Raw genomic sequence first — 19,945 nt, forward strand, 5'->3', positions numbered from 1 at the left:
CTTTAATATTCCTTCAAGTGCTTAGAGTGGTGCAGCTGCTGGGATGGCCTTAATTTAAGGTTAAAAGCAGTTTTTGGGCTCAAAATGGTGCAATTTTTCATGTTTTTTTTTGTAATTTTTGTCAATTTTTTGTTTTAGTCTTAGGTTGAAATTTTTAAAAGTTGATGAAGGCATTTTGCGAGCTATATGTTTTTGGTACTACAAACACAAACACGCAAAATGGTACTTTTTTTGCAATTTTTTTCAAGAAAATGTTTCATTTTTTGAGTCTTTTCAGCTTCAGGGACCAGGTAATCTCCTTTAGGGTTTGATAATAGGGTTTGATTCTAGTAACAATGGATTGGTTTTCAACATTTTAATGTCTCGAATGTAATCATTTTTTGGATAAAATTGCCAATTTTTAATGTTTTTTCAAAATTGTATGTCAATTTTTGATATTTGTCCAGTGTAAAGTGCCAGAAAACCTCTTCCACGGTCTGATTAAATGTTACTGCATGGTTGTTAGTTTCAATGGATTTGTTAGTTTCATTGGATCAGTTTCAACTATTTAGCCTTTCGAATTTTAAAAATTTTTCAAAACATTTGTCTATTATTCAGTTTTTCTTGCCTCAGTAGCCAGATAACCTCATGCAAGGTTTCGTAGTATGTTATCAAATAGTTGATAGGGGCAGTTTTCAACATTTTAATAGCCCGAATTTCTATTTTTTGGAATCTGAAATTTTTTCTAAAAATTATTGCCTATCGATCTTTGAGCCAATGAATTTCTTGAGGCTTGGATTTGGGTTACTGAATAGCCTCTAGAGACACAGAAATGATTCTGAAGATATTAGTATCGCAATTTTCAGCAAGATTTCATTAAATTTTCGAGTTGATCGATCTTCAAGGGCCAAAGATTTTTTTCAGGTCATGCAGAGATAATACTTGACGATTTCAGAAACAAAAATTGGTTTTGAACATATTTTTGAAATAGGTAAAAGGGATCAAATTTTGCCCTAGGGGTATAAGCTTCAAGAGTTTTAGCAATGAGTATATTTTTGTTTAGGTTGTTTGATTATTTTAGTTTCTCAATTTTTGCTAGATGATTCGTTTGTGTTTTGGCTGGCATTGTTCGATTGATCTGCTGGTGAGGTAGAGTACTCCTAAGTTTTTGATTCAATTCTTTGATTTGTGTTCAAGGACTTGTCCTGCTGTGTTTTAATTAGCCGCGAAACGACAGCTGAGGCTATTATTGGCCTTCTCTTGGTTTTTTAAATTTATTTCGTCATGATTTCTGTTACGACCATATGACGTCACCACCACTTTACATCTGCTTTTTGTTTATTCGTTCATGCAATTTCAGCTGAATTGCGTGCGTGACGTCATTTTTCTTTCTTTGTGGAGCTAGTTTTTTGTTCATTCGCGTGATTAAATTTACCTCACTCTTAGAAATGACTTCCTCACTCTGAAATTGACTTTTCTTTGCTTTAATTCAAATAGATTAGGTCAAATGAGTGCTTGTCACTCTAATTGAAGGTTATTTAAGAGCAGCTAATAGAAACAGCAATAAATTATACAGATTCCTAATCAAAATTTAACATCTCAGCCCTTAATGAAAAGAATAATTTCTTTTTCGGTCTGTCTTTTTTGTTTTCTTTTTTTTTTAGACTACAGATCTATGACGCTATTGCGGCTATTTTCTGGCAATTTGCCAGCTATGTTGTTATTTCGTCGTCGCAATTTTTGTTACGACCATATGACGTCACAGCCACTTCAAATCTGCTTTTTGTTCATTTGTTCATGCAATTTTAACTGAGTGGGTGTGTGACGTCATTTTTCGCTCTTAGTGGGGAGTTTTTTTGTTCATTTGCGTGATTAAATTTTTGTTCAGACTTGACTTACCTCACTCTCAAAAATGACCTCCTCACTTTGAAATTGACTTTTATTTACTTTAATTCAAAGAGATAAGGTCAAATGGGTGTGTGTCACTCTAAATGAAGGTTATTTGAGAGCAGCTAATAGAGGCAGTAAAAACTTATACAGATTTTAAATCAAAATATAACATATCAGACTTCAATGGAAAGACAATTTTTTTTGGGACTGCAAATCTACGAAGCTATTGCGGCTTATTTTCTGACAATCTGCCAGCTGATTTACTTTTCGTTAACGATTTTTTTCTTAAAACAAAGAAACTGTTGTGTTGTAGCATTTGGACTATATATTGCTGCTTTGGCGTTACTAGGCACTATTTGTGACTCATCCTGATAACTGTTGTATAAAGAAGTAGAGACACGCGACAACATTTTCCCAGTATTTAAGCGTGCAGCGTTTCTGTTGATTGAGTTGAAAGTCCTCATGGCATCAACCAAAAGCAACCCAAAGATCTTGAGGCTTGCTCGCCTATCAGTGTATCAGTCCATGTTTGGTACCTGATATGCCACAGGTAACGCATCCTACCAACTGTTCTGTTACCAATAATGCAACCAAATACTCGCCCTTAACATCAGCTGCAGCTTTGCCTAACAGGCGTCTTTTTCAATGTCATTAGCAACGAAATTACCCTTTTTTAAAATTAGAATCTATAGTCGTTGCCACTGGTAATCCGGATTATCTCTTCAAACTGTTAAAAGATGCTTCCGATCTCACAAATATGCCATCCTTATTTAGAAATGTTTAAAGCCAATATATAAACGTTTGTTTTAACTAGACGGCGTTTTTGAATGTTTATCGTTCCTGCAAATTGATTTGTTCTTTTTTAAAAAATAATAATAAAAAAGAGCGTTCTGATACAAGAATTTGAAGTATTTGAAATACAAAGGCTTTTACAAATAGCGACTGAAATAGTAGGTACCAATGAATATTTTCGAGTTGCTGCTTCTGGATGAACAAAGACCGAATAGTTTTTTCAAATTTATAAACAAGCTCTTTTGTTTTCAGAACAACGCAAACTTTCGATTGAATTGACAAAAGAAGCTACAACGGTTCCGCAGTTTTCGAATATCAAAGTTGACCAGCTCTTTGCCAAAGATCCAAGCAATTCCGAATGTTCTGCTCCTAACTCACAGTCCCTTTCCCAAAGTGCAGAAATGAGAAGCCATCGCGACAGCTTTGCTGCTATTGGTTCAAAACCCACAGCAAACGCTACCATGTCTTCTCTTTCTGGTTGCCACGGCAACAACAACCCCGATCTCTTCACGACATCCCTAAATTTATCCCAGAATTTGTTTGTTGGAGCAAATATGACCGGTCAAAATTTATCCCAAAATTCTATTTCTGGAGCAAACTTAAGTGGTCAACTTCAGCAGGAATCCAACGTTTTTCGAGACGTATCGAAGGAACTAAACTTTGCAATAAACAATCACAAGATGCCAGAGAACCGTGATAAAAGTGTGGAATCGTCAAATGTGGTTGGTGCTAATGGAGATTCCAACAGCATTACAGGTTATTAATAGCCGCGAAGCGATATTTGAGGCTATTTTTGGCCTTCGTTTCGAAGAGGAGTATTGGTTTTCCTAAGGTTTTTTTAGACTCCAAGAGGCTTTATGGTCTTCTGTTTTTTTAATAGCCGCCTCAGCTTCTCAGCCGTCTACTATAGCGATCCTATTTTTTTACAATTTAAAGAATTTGAATTGTATTGGGGCGGTCTTTTTTTAAGATCTGTTCACACATTTTTATGATTTTTGAAGTCAAATTGGAGTAGTGATTTTGGTCACACCGAAACAGGAAATGGAGCGAAAAAGCGAGTGGTTTTGTGGTGTGAAATTTTTTCGCTCTAATTTTAAAGTAGATTGAGAAAACGGTGTTTGAACAAAAATTCGCTTTCTCGCTAGTGGTTTTTTGAGATGTGGCAATTTCACTTTGGTTTTTACTGTTTTTTTCGATTTTTTGGATCGGATTTTTTTCTAAAGCGTTTTCCCAATCCATTCATCGTACTTTCTAGGCCTAGTTTTTTGTTTGAGCTAAATTTCCATTTCTCGCTAGTGGTTTGTTGACATGCGGCAATTTCACCTTGGTTTTTACTGTTTTTTCGATTTTTTGGATCGGATTTTTTTCTAAAGCGTTTTCCCAATCCAATCTTCGTACATTCTAGGCCTAGTTTTTTAATTCCTCTTGAACGCAGTTCTTAGCAATTATTGTAAACGTTTGTCTTTTTTATGCAAATTTTTCGCTTGACAAAGCGCTTTTCTTCTAGAACATTCTTTGACTTCTCAAGTGACTTTTTCACACTATCGTTCTCCATTTTTGAGTGGTCTCTAGTGCTCCGAAGTTGCTAATATAAAATCGATTGCAGCATTGGAAAATTAAGTTATTTGTAGCGCATTGGTTAGTGCGGTTGGCCATGGATCTAGAGGTCAGTGGTTCGATTCCCGGTGGGGTATTTTGCACCCATAAAGAACAATTGGTCTAGACCAAAGACCATGAACTAAATTGCCTCGCCTGTCGTTCAAGAGAATTTCTTCCGACATTTGTCGGTTTATGTTTGTTTGAGCTAAATTTGCATTTCTCATTAGTGGTTTTTGGTTCATATGCGGAATTTTGACATTAATTTTCTGTTTTTTTCTTTTTATGATTTTATTTTTTTTAAAAATGGCTTTCCCAATTCACTCATACTCTGTTCCAGGTCTAGTTTTTTGTTCAGTCAATGAAAGTTCTTTGAATTGCACGTCAGGTATTGTCCTGCTACGTTTTTTACTTCGTCGTACTGAATTTTTTTTCGCTTTACCTTAGTTTACTGCTTGTTCAACATTTTAAGTGAAACCTTTGACTTCTTTGGGCTAGTTTCACTTTTCTCTCATTCTGCTAAAAGTGTTTTTAGACAGCAGTTGCTAAGCAAAGCAATTCAAACTGAACAGAGTCAGCATCAAAAAACAAAATCAGGAATGGAAACGGGATAAACCCATAAAGCTCAATTCTAGGTGCGCCTCCCTAGATTTACTCGAACTTTGTTCTTAGTTACCACTTCTGATGCTTATTGGTGTTAAAACTAGCCCCTGTGTTGTCTCAATCCCAAACAGGAGTATGTTCAGCTTTAAAATAACATCCAAATTGTTTCCTTTTTGAAATTTTTTGCCTACAAAGCTCATTTTTCTTTAGTTTCTCTTTTTTCAATCCCAGTCTTGGTTATGGGAATCAATGGTGGCTATTTTCCGGCAATCTGCCGGGTATGTTTTGATGAGTGAGCGAGCAAAAATGCCGGAAGTTCAGGGAGTGAACGAAGTCGGTAAAAGTTGTTTCAGTGAACAAATTCGAAGAGCGGCGAAAAGGTTGAGAGAGAGAAAGAGGCAGACAGACAGATGTTCTTTTGTTCATGCCTTCTTTCGAAACAGAGCAAAAAATGTAGGTGTGAAAAAATGTTCGCTAAGCGATCAAATTTGTTGTTCACGTGTGGCTTTTTCAAGCGTTCTTTTAAAAATTTTTTATATTAACTAAGAACTTATTTCACACTAAATTTATAATTTTAAGGTTGTTCTGATTGCATTTCGAAGGTTTTTTGGTAGTTAAAGGGAGTTCTTCACTATTCTGATGGTTTTTCAACAAATTCTGCGGTTTTAAGGCTTTTTTGGCGATTTCTGGCCTATTATTGTATTGTATTGCTTTCACTTGTCACTGAATGTAAGATTAATGCTGGTGGGCAGTTTCTTACAGTCCAGGTTCTTTAGTACCAAGTAATTTTTTTTGAATTTCGACCAAAAATTGCAAAAAATTGTTAATTTTGTTCTAAGTTTCTTAATTTTTGCATTTTTCAAAATTAGAGATGTTTTGTGCTTTTTTGGGCTGAACCGAATTTGCGTGAGCATTTATATTGTCTCGATTACTTGAAATTTTGTTTTCCTTTGTATTTTTATCTCTACAAAATTAAAAATTAATTTAATTTTTTTTTCGTTTTAATTGCTTTTTAATTAAATTTGTTTTTATTTATTCAATTAAGACAGTCTTTTCTCTTCTTTGATGCTAACTGCGATCAGAAACTAGAAATTGAACAGGCTGACTTTTTGGCGAAGGTGTCTTCAGTCTTTTCCGGAATTCTTCCGGCAATCTTTTTTTTTTACCGGAAGTACTCTTCGTTCAGACGGCGTTTTGACCTAAAAGCGAAAGAGTAAAATTGCCGGATGAATTAATTTTTATCTGAGTGAGAGAAGTTTTTTCATCTGCAAATAACCCTTTGACTTTGAAAACTCTTTTTTGACTGAATGCCGCATACAGATAACCATTTTTAACCGTTTTTCGTCCAATTCGCCCAGATTTTTGCTGATAATTAATGGTTTATGGAAATAATTTCTAATAGAAGCCGTAATAACATACGAACCTCTGAAATTGATATCACTGTTTTGAGAGTCTAGCAATGAGTTTTACTTCTTCGATGATTACGTTTTTTTACAATTATTTAGTTCTTTTTTGGCTTTTTTTTAATTTATTTTCTTTTGGGGTCATTTGGGATTTTCGGTAAAGATTGGTGCGTCTGGCAATTTGTCTTTGATATTTCATGCATTTGAAACCCCTTAATAATTTCTTTTTTGTTTAATAGAGTTTTTGTTGATTAATTTTATGGTTTTTCAACTATATTGCTGATTTTTAGTCTTAGCGCCCATTTTTACCCATTCTATCGTTTTGAAATTATTGGTTATTAAATTCTGGAGTAAAGCCTGATGCCTGTGGGCTCTATTTACTACAAAAGATGCAAGTTATTTTGCTACAAAGTTGTCTTTTTCTCTGCAATTGACAAAAAATTGAGTAATTTCACACAACTTGTTCTTTTTTTCTCGTTTTCTTCAAAAAGAATTGTTTGTAGACTCATTAGGGATTTGGATAACTATGTGTTTAATTTTGTTGTTGGATAACTGGTTTTCATTGCATGAAACAACGGTTATCTTTTTTATGTGTACTTGTACTACATGAAAATTAAATAGAATTTTCCTAATTTTTCATGTGCATTTTTTCTGGCATTTTTTTGTTCTTTGACTTAAACTGTTGTTTTTTCTGCATTGATGCGTTCTGTATGGAGATATTAGCTGTTTGAGAAGACAGATTTTCGGTGGAGGACACATCGAGTCCTTTCGGGAATTCTTCCGGCTATGCTTTTTTATTCGTCGTCAAGATTTTTGTTACTACCATAGGACGTCACAATCACTTCTTAGCTGCTTTTTGTTCATTTGTTGAAGTGAATTGCGTGCGTGACGTCATTTTTCACTCTTAGTGGAGCAAGGTTTTCGTTCATTCCCGTAATTAAGTTTTTGGTCACACGTGACTTACCTCACTCTCCAAAATAGCTTCCTCACTCTGAAAATGACTTTTCTTTACTTTATATCAAAGAGATAAGGTCAAGTGAATGTATATCACTCTAATTGAAGGTTATTTTGATAGCAGCTCATAGAAACAGCAATAAGTTATGCAGATCCTTAATCAAAATTTAAACATCTCGGACCTTTATGAAACGAATAAGTTTCTTTTTTGGTCTGTCTTTTTACTTTCTTTTTGAGACTGCAGATCTACGAAGCCATTGCGTCTAATTTCTGGCACTCTGCCAGCTATATTCATGATTTGGCTTTCTCTGCTTAGCCATTTTGTCTTCTCGCCTTGATGTATACTGGACAATTGCAAGTTGTCACTTGTTTTTTTTTGTGGTCGGCTTTTTGAATCGAAAAAGTTTTAAGATGAGGGGCTGAATAAACCTTTTAATTGATCAAACGTGAAACAAAAAACGGAATTGAACAGCTTGCTTCAATTACTTTGTTGGCTCCTTTCTGCGCGCCGTGAAGGAACTTCCCTTTTATCTCATTCTTCCCTCAAATTAACCTTGAAGTAACCCTCAAAAGCAAAGAAATGACCCCTGGCTTAACTCTTTACGTGCTTAACTAGTTAAATATTAATGAGCTCTACCGTATTTATCTCTGCTGACTATGAGTAGTAAGTTATCAACATTGATTGTTTCTAGGCAGCGATCGAGTATCCTCGTCATCAATTAGTATTCCGAAGCCGGCTTCGAACAACGCTATGTCAATTATGACCACTCAAAGAGGGACTTCCTTCAGTTATTACGGAGATGATTCATCGCTAGGCAGTGGAGCTAGTAGCTCGGGTGGAAATCAGGGCTCTTTTGGAGCGGTTATTGGTGGCAGTGATGTTTGCAATGGTATCTTCACTGCCACTCCTCCAGTCGCAAAACATTCAGCTGATGATGATTTTGCTATCATTACTGAGGTTACTGACATAGACAGAAGAGCTCACTTTTAACGGAAGAATTTTTAGACGCCAAGCTTGATTATTAAAAGAGATTTTTGATATTAATTGCTCTTGAACGAAGTTCATAGCAATTATTGTAAACGTGTGTCTTTTTTATGCAAAATTTTCGCTTGACAATTTTGAATTTTCGAGTGACTTTTACGCCCTTGACTTTTTGCGTTTCGCGTGATCTAAAGTTCTCTCTCAATCGCAATTTCAAGCAGCTGAACTCAATTGGCGGCAATTTAATACTAAAAGTCAAATGAAAAGTGCGTCGAAACTGGTGTCGTTTTTTACTTTAAATCTTAATATTGGTATATGTTAACCTCTAATGTGGTTATTTGAAGCCCACTATAGAACTTCTTAGTCCCATTTAGGCTCCACCTCCCCCCACCGACTGAAGCAGGATGCAATTCATTAGAGCTCCCACTAGTCGTTCGAGAGTAATTGTTCCGACGTTTAGTCGGTTATGTTTTAATTTCAAAATTCTGAAAAAATCGAACAAGATTTTTTTTGCTCATTGATGTTATGTGCCTACGTATCTGGGAGTAATAAAGAGCAGGAAAATATTCTGTAAACTTGCAAACTGTTTGCAAATAACTACACATCAGTGATTCTCTCTTCACGATAAAAAAAAATTAGTCGTCTTACAGATTAAACAAAAATCTTGCACGATAACAATTCTGCCTTGCAAACAAATTTTTATTGTCCAAGATCTAATGAGAACTTGAAGATTTTGTCGCACAGCTAGTTAGGCTATAAGTTAAGTACAGAAACTATTTGCTGAAACTTTGGGGTATTTGCTTACACACGCCACAATATGCTGCTTGAAACTGTCGCACAGACATATCGATTGGAAAAAAAGTGAATCTCATCTTGATATTCGCAAATCAAACTTCTGAGAGCATGCGGTAAAGTTTTTTTACAATGAAGTGCACTGACATTATACCTCTTGGCATTTCAGCACCTTGATTGTTCACAGTACAATTTTTAAACTATATATTGGTCTCTATAGTTTTACCTCAATTTTCAAAATGCCATATTTAAAAGTGCTAAGTAAGCAAACATGGTATACTGGCTAGATTATATGCAAATTGTTAATTCTTTGTGAACGTAAATTTCTTTTCAGATATTAAAAGAATCTTGAATTTTGGATAATTGGCTTATGAGGTCTTACAAGTTTTGAAAAGTGGCCCAGAAAATCATGAAAAGACTGATTTATTTATTACTATAGCTGCGAAGCTGTAAGCTGAGTGGACTATATTGCGGTGCACTTACAGTCCGAAGAATTTGGATCGTATTGGTGCTCTGTTTTTATTGAATCCAAAGAATTTGGATTGCATTTTTGCTCTGTCTGTATTTTTTACAATCCAAGAATTGGGTTGTATTGTTGCTCTGTCTTTTAACAACTTTTAACATAACTGAGATTTCAAAAGGGGATAAACAGGTTTTTACATAACTGAGATTTCAAAAGGGGACAAACAGGTTAAGCTCAGCGGGCACCAATTTTAATTGGATGCACTTAATTGGTTTTAGTAGACCATCAAGTGCTGAGATTGATGCAGGTGCTGAGAAGGCCTTAATTTAATGTTGGATGGCCATTTTTAGGAGTTTTTGAGCACAAAGATGGTGCTAATTTTCACGTTGCCATTTTCAAGTGTTTTGTTTGGTCAGTCTTAAATTGATGTTTTTCAAAGTTGATAAAGGTGTTCTGCAAGGCATAATTACATTTAATGATCATTTTGTCAGCTATGTGTTTTCGCACTGCTAACGTAAAAACGCAAGATGATATTTTTTACAGTTTTTATAGAGCTTTTTGATATTTTGTTTTCAGCCCCGGGGGCAGGGGAATCTCCTGTAGGGCTTGACTCTAGGTTACTGCATAGTTTTTAGTGAAAATGGGATGGTTTTCAACCTTTAACTAAACGAATGTTTGCATTTCTTTGCACCTTCCGTTTCTCTATTTAAAAAAATTTGCTTAGTTGTCCACCTCCAGGGACCAGTGATCCTCCTCTGGGGTTTAAAATAACTTACTGAATCGTTGGCAGGGGCAATGGAATGGTAATCAAGAATAAGTATCGCGAATTTTTTGCAATTTGTGATAAAATGAGAAGTTCTCTTCAGATTATCTAAAAGTTACTATGTTCCGAGTTTATCGATCCTTATGGGCCTGTTAAATTTTTCTAGGCTCAAAATTGGGCTATTGGATAGTGTCTGAAGACGAAGAAATTGTTCTGAAGATATCAATATCAGGAATGTTTAACAACATTTGGATATAATTTGCAATTGTTTTCAAATCTATCGCAATTTTTTGTCGGTTTCTGAATTTATCGAACTTCGTGTGCCAATTTAACTGTTTTTAGTCTTGAAAGTGGTTTATTGCACAGATCGGAGAAACAAAAATTGGCTCTGAACATAGTAATTTCGCAAAATTTGTAAACTTTGGGGTAATTTTCAATTTTTGAAGTATTTGTCATGTGTCATGTTTTCATCTTTAGTAAGCAAATAACCACTTTCAAGTTTTTTGCGTGGGTTAATGGTTATACTTTATTAAAAGCCGCCCTCATCTTCTCAGCCGGCTATTATAGCGCCTTTTTTTTACTTCGTCGAACTTTTTTTTCGCTTTACTCATTTTGCCGCTTTTTCGACATTGCGTGAAATATTTTTGACTTCTCTAGGATAATTTCACTCTTCTGTCATTCTGCTCAAAGTCCTTTTAAACAGCAGCTGCTCAGCAAAGCAATTCAAAATGAAGAGAGTCAGTATAAAAAAATCAAAGTCAGAAATGGAAACGGGATAAACCCATAAAGCCCATTTTTAGATGCCCGGTACTTGAACTTTGCTCTCATAAGTTACTATCTATAATGCTTATTGGCATTGATACTAGACGCTGTAGCCTCTCACTGAGAGACAGGAGTATGTTGATTTACAAATTGACATCAAAATAAATCGCACTTAAAAATGTTTTTGTACAAAAATCAATTTTTGTTGATATTTTTTTTCTTTCAATCCGAATAGAGTTATGGGAATCAACGGCGGCTATTTTCCGGCAATCTGCTGGGTATGTTTAGATTATGATCGGTTATTTTTTTTAATTATGTTTGATTATTTTTGTTTCTCTAAACTTCTGAGACTGCGTGTCGTTTTGGATGGCATTTCCAATTGGTCTGCTGGTCAAATGCAGTAGCTCTAAGTTTTTCGATCATTTCTTTGAATTGTATTTCAGGACTTGCCCTGCTATGTTTTTTGAATATTGATTTTTTAACCTTTTTTTCTTCACCTTGTCTTACCTTTTTTCTTCTCAACGAGAGGTCAATTGGCGTATTGAGTTTACTCACATTGGACTGGTAAGATGAGCAAAAAAGAGTAGTTAAGCGGCGTGACTTTTCTCAAAGTGCTATTTAAAGTGAAGTGAGAGAATGGGGCTAAGCAGATTTGCGGTTTTTTTGCGTAAATTTTTTTTACGTGCGGAAATATGACTTGTGTTTTTGCTGTTTTTTTCTTTACGAATACTTTTAAAAGGGGATACGTATGTTCTACTAGTTCATAACTGCACTTGTTTAAACCTTTCAAGAGGCAACTAATGTTTTTCGCAATTTGTTTTATTGAAATAAAACATTTTGCCAGTTTTTTGTGAGGTCTTTTTGTTAATGATAGGTCTATCGAGGCAGATTTAAATGTATTTACTAATTTGAGCCCAAGTTAATGTTTTTAGCATCATTTTCACTAATTTTGAAAAAAATAGCTACTTTGACATCACATACTTTCAAAAAATAGATTTTTGTATAACTTTATTTGTAGTTTTTTGTTCTAACTTAATTTCATTAATTTAGTTCTGATTGGCTTTTTGGTTATGCATAATTGGGCTTATCTCGGTCTTAATTTTAAATCTTCTGGTTTTAATGACTTGAACACCACTTTTTCTCAAAATTTAAGATTTTTTTGATTGAAGTTTTTTGTAATTGTTATTTGTCCCGTCGGTTTGTCTCAATAATGGTAGGCCATATTTGCTCTCTCATTAGGCATAATTAGATTTTTTTTTAATGGTTTACGTTTATAGCTACGTTTATTTCGTTTGGTTTCGACACCAAATACTAGTATTTTCGAACTTGTGTTTGTTGCGGGCGTTTGCTGCTCCTTTTGTTGCCTGTTCTCCCAATTGTTTTTTATTGATGTTCATATTTTCTTTTTGTTAGATAATGCATTGGAGTTGCATTAAGTTGCGTGTTTCATAGACTTTGATACCACTTTCGTAAAATCATTTTCGCCAGATTTATTTTGCGTTGTCATTTTATTATGTCTGCAGTGGATTTCTACAAGCTTGGTGTCTGCTGCCGTTTCTCAAATTTTTGGTCAGTGTTAGGAATAATAACTTAGATATCACTTTTTCTAGAATGTTTTTCGATTAAGTCTTGTTTACTTTCGTCGACGCCTTGGTATTTGTTTGGTTTGTTATCGAAGGCAGTTTTCAAATGGGATAAACAGTTAGCGCCCAGTGAGCATTAAGAAGTACTTAGCTGGTTTTATTTGTTCTTGAAGTGCTTAGAGCGGCTCATTTTTAGAGCGGTGCTTAGAACGGCTCATTTTTGAGCCCAAAACGGTAGAATTTCGTGTTTTTTTATGTTTGATCAGTCTTAAGTTGACGTTTCTCAAAGCTGATAAGGGTCTTCTACAAGACATAATTACTTTTTATGATCCTTTTTGTGAGCTATATATTTTGGTGCTGCACACAAGAACACGCAAAACAATAATTTTATAATGATAATAAAATAATAAAATAATTTTTTGGCCTCAGGGGCTATAGAACCTCTTATAGGGTTTGATAGTAGCTTACTGCATAGTTTCTAGTGACAATGGTATGGTTTTCAACATTTAACTACATGAATGTTTGCATTTTTTTGCACCTTCGATTTCTATATTTTTTATAAAAATTTTTTGCTTAGTTGTCCCACCTCCAGGGACCAGTGAACGTCCTCTAGGGTTTAAAAATAAATTACTGAATCGTTGGCAGGGCAATGGAATGGTAATCAAGATTTAAGTATCGCTATTTTTTTGCAATTTTTGTGATAAAATTAGAAGTTCTCTTCAGATTATCTAAAAGTTACTATGTTCCGAGTTTATCGATCTTTATGGGCCTGTTAAACTTTTCTTAAGCTTGACATTGCCTCTCACTATTGGCATTTGCGCGCGTGACGTCATTTCTCATTCTCTCTGGCCAAAGTTTTTAGCTTCTTTTGTGTGATATTAGTCTTGGCGTTATATTTACGTCGTGTTCTTCTGGTAGTTACTAATAATATACCTGTTAGACGGGGAGTTGCAAATATTACCTCCATCAGCATTTTCAGTTGTTGTCAAACGATGTTTGAAGCATTCTTTGTATACGTGTGTCTTTTAATACAAATTGTTTAACCTTTTTTTCCGTACAAAACAGTTCTGTTGCAAAATGGTTCTGTTGCTGTGATTTGGTATTACAAGGCCTTGGTTGCCGAGTTATTAATGCTTCAGTCTATTGTGAGGGAGGTCAGTGATTCGAACCCCTCCTTAGTCGAATTTTTTTCACCCATAAGAATTATCTAGGCTACAACCTCTCTGAATTAAATTGCCCTCATGTCGTCCGAGAGCAGTTTTTTTCAGCGTGTGCCAGTTTGTTTTTTTATTAATAGCCGCCGTCAGCTTCTCAGAGGCTATTTTTATTCGTTCTCTGTTTTTATGAACTGAAGATAAGTATTGGTTTGTTTAGCTGAAGCCAGCTTCTCCCATACACTTGACTTCTTTTCGAACATTGTATTGTTTTTTGCACCAGCCTTTCCTGTGTTCTCTTGGCTATGTTTTAATTTCGTTTCGCCGTTAAATCAGGATTCTTGTTTTGCATGTCATGACATTAACCCTTGACTTCTGACTTGCCTCACTCGCTCACTGTTTCAATTGAAATGAGTTCTTACGAAATTTACTCAAACACGTTTAAGGTCAAACGTCAGAATCAAAAGAAACCGGATAAGACATTAAAGCTCGGCGCTATTAATGGTTTTTAAAGACTTCTTGTATTAAGTTATCGACGTTCTTGAGAGTATACAGCTGACTGGTACTAATATTGAGCTTGATCTCTAATTTAGAGAGAGCGAGGGAGAGTTTAGGCTTTAGTGACTTTTTCACTGGGGTTTTCACCCTTTATTTACGGCTGAGCTGATTTTCTGCAGTGAGTTTCAATTTCCGCAGCTGCAATTGATTGCCCAGGAAGACAGTTTGGTCTCCGAATAGCCTTTGTGAAAATAATTGCAGTACAATTTTGTGAGACATTTTTTTTTCTAATTGTTCGCGGTTCACTTTTTTTTTACTTTCAGTATGTTAAGTAAGCAACTGGCTCTTTTCCAAAAATTTTTGTCGGCTTTCTTAGTTCTGGTTTTTGGTATCATGATTTGCTCGTTTGGTCTTGTACTTGAGTGATCGGAATTTAATTGGAATTTTCATGTTATAATTTCCATTTAGCACCAATAGAAGCATCATTAAGTCATGCATTACAAAGTAGTTTGACAGTGGAAGCAGTTTAAGTTCTATTGATCGTTATTTTTAGCTTTCAGAACTGTTGCTTAGTTTCCGTGATATAGCTTTCCTTTGAATGCGTTCTATTGATTTGGTTTGGGTTTTATTTGCGAGCCACATAGGTGAGACATAGCTTATGGCAGGTATCACATATCCAACGTACGCATTTAGTTTAGTCATTTTGCCCGCTATAAATGACACAATTCTCTTTTGTACTTTTTTGTGAGCACTCAGTTTCCACGACAACTTTGGGGTCATGATTTTTCCCAGATCCTTCTGTTCCCCTTTATGTAGAAGACATTTGGAGTTTAGAGTAAAAGTTTGCTCCTTATTCTCTTTCGTTTTGATTGGGAGTTTCTGACGTTTACTTTCATTTAAATTCATTTCATTTTTTGAGCACCATTTTTTAGTTTTTAACAGGTCTTTTCGAATTGAGTCTGGTTGAGAAGATACTAGTAAGATAAAAGCTTGAATGCACAATGTTTACCGAATCTAATGAAACTACCGGAAAAATTAGAACACTTTTTGACACTTATTTTGTTCAAAATTTTAGGCTGTAATCAGTTTTTCCCTTATTTTTCGAACTCTTTCAATCCCAACGACGGTCGGGTTCAGTGGCGTCTATTTTTGCGCAATCTGCCCGCTATGTTTTAATTGTTTTTAATCTTGAGCGATTGAAGTTTATGAGCAGCTCCCTTAAAGCTTTAGCAGGCGTTAAGTGCACGGTTCACCGCAGCTGCTGAGCAGAACTTCAAGGCGTGAAAAGTTTTAATTGATGCTTAGGTTGCATATGAGTTCATTATTAGGTCTGGACTGTGATATGCGGGCGTTGTCATAAGGACAATTGCCGCATAGTTGTATAAGGTGCACTAACACATTTTAATCATGAGTGCAAAAAAACCTGAATATTTTTTGGTAGCATATCCCGTTTTTAGGAGTCGATCCAAGCTTTGCAATTAATGGCTCCTAGTCACTTTATGAGTGATGAAGATGAAGAGAACAACAGTAGTAGCAGCTGTTCTGATCTCTCTGTCTCCCCCGCAGAGCACGAAGTGAACAACAAATCTTTAAACTTAAATACTTCTGGACAGAATTGTAAAACGACAGTGGCCAATGGCATCAATGCAGACGCTGCTGTCAATAAACAGGAATATAGTGACGGGAGGTGCATTTACACTGGGTACAATAGGTGAGCTAGATATGAACAAAACCTCTTTGGTATGCCAGCAATTTTGGTATGCCAGAAATTGATTTCAAAGTCTGTACAAAACAATAGACCAACGAATAAATAGCGTGGGAATTTTTTTTAAAGAAAATTTGTTGTCTGAGATTTGACCGAAGACAAAAGTATTACCAACGTAAAAGAAGTCAATGTTTCGGAGAACTCAGAATACTAAATGCAAGTGATACCAGCATTAAACAATCAAATTGATTTAGAAGTGCTTCATCTGCTGCAAGATTTCTCTCGGATGCGACCTCCGCTACTGCTGATGACCCATTTTCTGCCCTTTCAATGCAAAATGGGGGAATGGCAAATCCCGCCAATGGAATGTTAACGGCGCTTACATCAGTTGCAAACAATAACTCAAGCCACCAAGGAGGTAAGAAAATATGCGTTTTTAATTTCTCTGAAAAAAAATTTAACCGTTTTTTAGTGCTGTTGATTAATTGCTCTCAAACAAAGTTTATAACAGTTATATTAGTCCTGTTGTTCTTTTTTGTGCGATTTTTCGCTTGACCGGTTTTTCGTCTGACCCATTTGTCTTTTCGTCCTCAAAAACGGGATAAACAAGTAGCCACTTTCAGCTCACTAGTCCCCAAGTATGCGATTCCCAGAAACTGTTTTGGAGACTTATGCTTATGATGTGAAGGGCGGTTCTTTTAGGTTGACCAAAGACCACCCACCTTTCCCCCATGTCCCCCCCCCCCCCGGTGCACTGGTGCGCCCCCTTCAATTAGGCTAAAATTAGCCTCACTAAACCGTGGCTAGCTACTGACGGAGCCAACCGCTCACCGGTCATTTGAGACAAATTCGCCCGACGTTAGTTGAGAGATAATTGAGAAATAATAATTGGGACAATAGTTGAGAAATAATGATAATAATAATGATTTCATCCAAACATAGTTACAACCAGCTAGATGGTAAAAACCAGGTAGTCCCCAGATTCGTCGAAATAAAGTTTCTAAATAAATTTTCTCGAAAACTTTCCATCCTAAAGGGTAACTTTTGTACTTGTATCTTTTTAAGCACCCCCTTCCCAAAATTTTTTCACTTCGCTTTGGCACTGGCATTGATTATTGTATGGTGGATAGTTATGAAGTCTGTTGAACTGATTTTGCATTGGGTTACTGTGTTAAAATAATATTCTTCAGATTGTTTCCGAAAAGTTTGTCAGGCCTTAATACACAATTTTTCGCTTGATCTGGTCTTTATCCAGATCAACTTCTATGAATGCCTCAGATCACTGGCACATTCAGAAGTCATTGGCCAATGATCTGAGGCATTCATAGAAGTTAAAACCAATAGAATCTTGTTAAGTAGAATGAGTTCGTTAGTTCGTTAAAAATCAGGAGATAATTGGCTGGCACTAGGCGATAGCGAATGAGGTTCTTAACGTATTCGTTGTCTCCCACGTTTGAACTGTAAGTTATCCATTTTAAACATGATCACGGTAATAATCTTTCCAACTCTTGAAGATACTGAAGTCCTGGGTTTCAGATATTTGACGCATAAAAGACCGCAGAGAATATATAGGTTTTCACTAATGTGCATTTGACCGTTTCTTTTGTGCTGTGTGGCATTACTCTTTATCGATTCAATTTCTGAAATCCCTTTATGGCCGTATCGAGGTAACAGTTCGAAGTCAGAAAGGACGTAAAAATTAATCCGAGGTCTTTAATTTGTTTATCGTTTTTGATAGTAAGATCTTTTGTAAATAACTCGATCGACGAATCATTTGTATTTTTGAATGAGAACTCGCTGAATTTGTGAGTGTTGAATTTTAATTCGTTTGAACCACATTCAATGGGATAAGCTGAAAGCCATTTATATTTTGACTATTGCTTACTCCTCCCTCCCCCCCCCCCCCCTCATGGTCTGTTATTATCTGCTCTTTCGTGACTGAATTGCAGCTTGATATTGATGTCCTTGAACTGTTTTCAGCTTGGAAGCGAGTGTTCGTTGAATGTTTTAGCTAAGCTAACTAATGGATCAATCAGTAGCCAAAACAGCAACGAGTCAACAGCTGTGAATTTTGGCAGTACTGACGTCAGTCGGCTCCTATTTCCAGGTCCATTATCAAGTACAGAATCAATCACGAGGCATGTGGGTGTCTTTCAAAATGCAATGCTGCCGAACAGCACTCTTCCTGGAAGTGCACAGGGAACCACAGAACATCATTCGGAGGTTCTGACCATTGATCAAATGCAACAAGCAATGCTTCATCTAATACAGAATGATCGATCCTTTCTGCAGAAGTTATACAGTGCATATCTCTCTAGTGTCCAGTCAGATACGACGACGTTTGGTTCCCAGATCAGCAGGTCCAAATAAGCCCGGATCAAAACTTGGTCAGGTTTGATTTGAAAATTGACGATGCTTAAGTGGCGCTATTGGTTCGTGACTAGCTCACTGCAATATCAGGCCAATTTTTTAAATCAAAATTTCCAACGTTGAAAAGAGTACATTATCTGATTCTCAAAAACTTTGTTGGAAGTTAATTGAAGTGCAAACACATTAAATGTGCTATTCAATTTGAAATCTTTCATTTCACTGACTAAACTGATTCAGAAGACTTTCCAGCATGAATATGTGAAATACACTTTGTAGTTAGATCACTTAATTCATATTTCTTTACTCATTTACAGACTTATTAACAGACATCAAACAGACGTTGTGATCATTTCGACTAACATTTTTTTACTCATTGTGACTCTACTTGCTAAGTTTGCTGTACAGTTGTCAAGATATAGCTCTTTTGGTGGCTCCTATTGTATTAATAGATATAACAATAATTATCAACTAAAGCCTGTTCATCATGTAAATTAAAGACATGAATGATAATTAACTGGATTCCTTTTCCTGGAAAAAGTTAGGTGCTCGCAATGTGGACAATTACTACGAGCTTAATATTTTTATTTTCAATTATCAAGGAAAAGGGCACGGAACTTTAAGGTACGCATGAAATGTTAGCAATCGCATGAAATTATTTCTGATATTGAGATTTTGCGTAAATTGGACTTTTTCCTTTCTCGCTGTTAAATGAGAGATTCCTTTTGTTTGTTCAGTTCACGCGAAAAGATTCACTGAAACCTGATCAATGTGTGAAAGGAAACAGATCTGAATTCATTGTTTTTTCTCTCCCTAAAAGTGTTGCTCCCCAAATTTTAAGTCATATCACTTTGTTCCAATCAAGTAATCTGCTGCAATTGAACGTCGTTTTTGATTGATATTTACTCATCTAAGTTTCAGTAAGAGCCAAATATACTACCAATTTGTCGAATGTTGGTACTTTTAAAGTGCACAAGTTTTCGGGAACATTTAAATTAATTGGTTTTACAGATAACAAATGTTTAGCTCTCACTGTGTTAAAACCGGTCTAGTACTAACTAATTTGATTATTATAAATTTAACTCAGACACTAACCCCATGCAAAAATCTTTCTTTAATACTATTATTAGCCTTCTTTATTTTTGCTAACTTGATGACATTATATGTTTTCTTTGGTCAGTTTTGCAGTGAAGCCGTCGTCTTTTTTTTCGATGAATGTTTTCACTGCAATTATTACCTGACTTGGTGCTAAACGTGTATATTGATTCAGTTAGGTTACTTTTGTTTTCGCTTTTCTAATGACCCCCTTTTATTGAGTTCAATTATCTCACCCCCTTCCTGTTATATTCCCGCAATATGAATACTCTGAATGTTTTTCCATGTAATTGTAAACAAAATCGGCTTTCTAATTGGTCATTTTAAACATGGCTGTCCAATTTGTATAATGTACGTTATATGCGTACTAAAAAACTATAAACTACGATAGCTCAGATAGAATTGTATCTCTTTCGGAGTATTGCCATGGACAGTCGAACAGTAGATTCGAAACAGTTGGTCTGGACAGTTAATCTAAGTTCATAAATTACACTCATTGACTGTCTTAAAACTCATTTCGAGCTTTATAAGATTATCTCGTTTTTATTCGCTGTGAGTCATGTC

General features: G+C 35.5%; 1 protein-coding gene across 1 annotated transcript in view; it reads left to right on the forward strand.

Moving 5' to 3' along the window:
• The window catches only part of LOC142351183 (uncharacterized), a 28,409-nt gene extending 9,706 nt beyond the window's left edge, over positions 1–18,703 (forward strand). The window contains exons 4-8 of the mRNA XM_075403305.1: positions 2,914–3,417; positions 7,910–8,175; positions 15,672–15,925; positions 16,174–16,337; positions 17,931–18,703. Of these exons, the coding sequence (XP_075259420.1) occupies positions 2,914–3,417; positions 7,910–8,175; positions 15,672–15,925; positions 16,174–16,337; positions 17,931–18,289 (1,547 nt within the window). The 3' untranslated portion in view covers positions 18,290–18,703. The remainder of the gene's footprint in view (positions 1–2,913; positions 3,418–7,909; positions 8,176–15,671; positions 15,926–16,173; positions 16,338–17,930) is intronic.
• The last annotated feature ends 1,242 nt before the right edge of the window (positions 18,704–19,945 follow it).

The sequence above is a fragment of the Convolutriloba macropyga genome, chromosome 12 (genome assembly GCF_964194025.1).
Source record: "Convolutriloba macropyga chromosome 12, txConMacr16.3, whole genome shotgun sequence".
Taxonomy (NCBI): Eukaryota; Metazoa; Xenacoelomorpha; order Acoela; family Convolutidae; genus Convolutriloba; species Convolutriloba macropyga.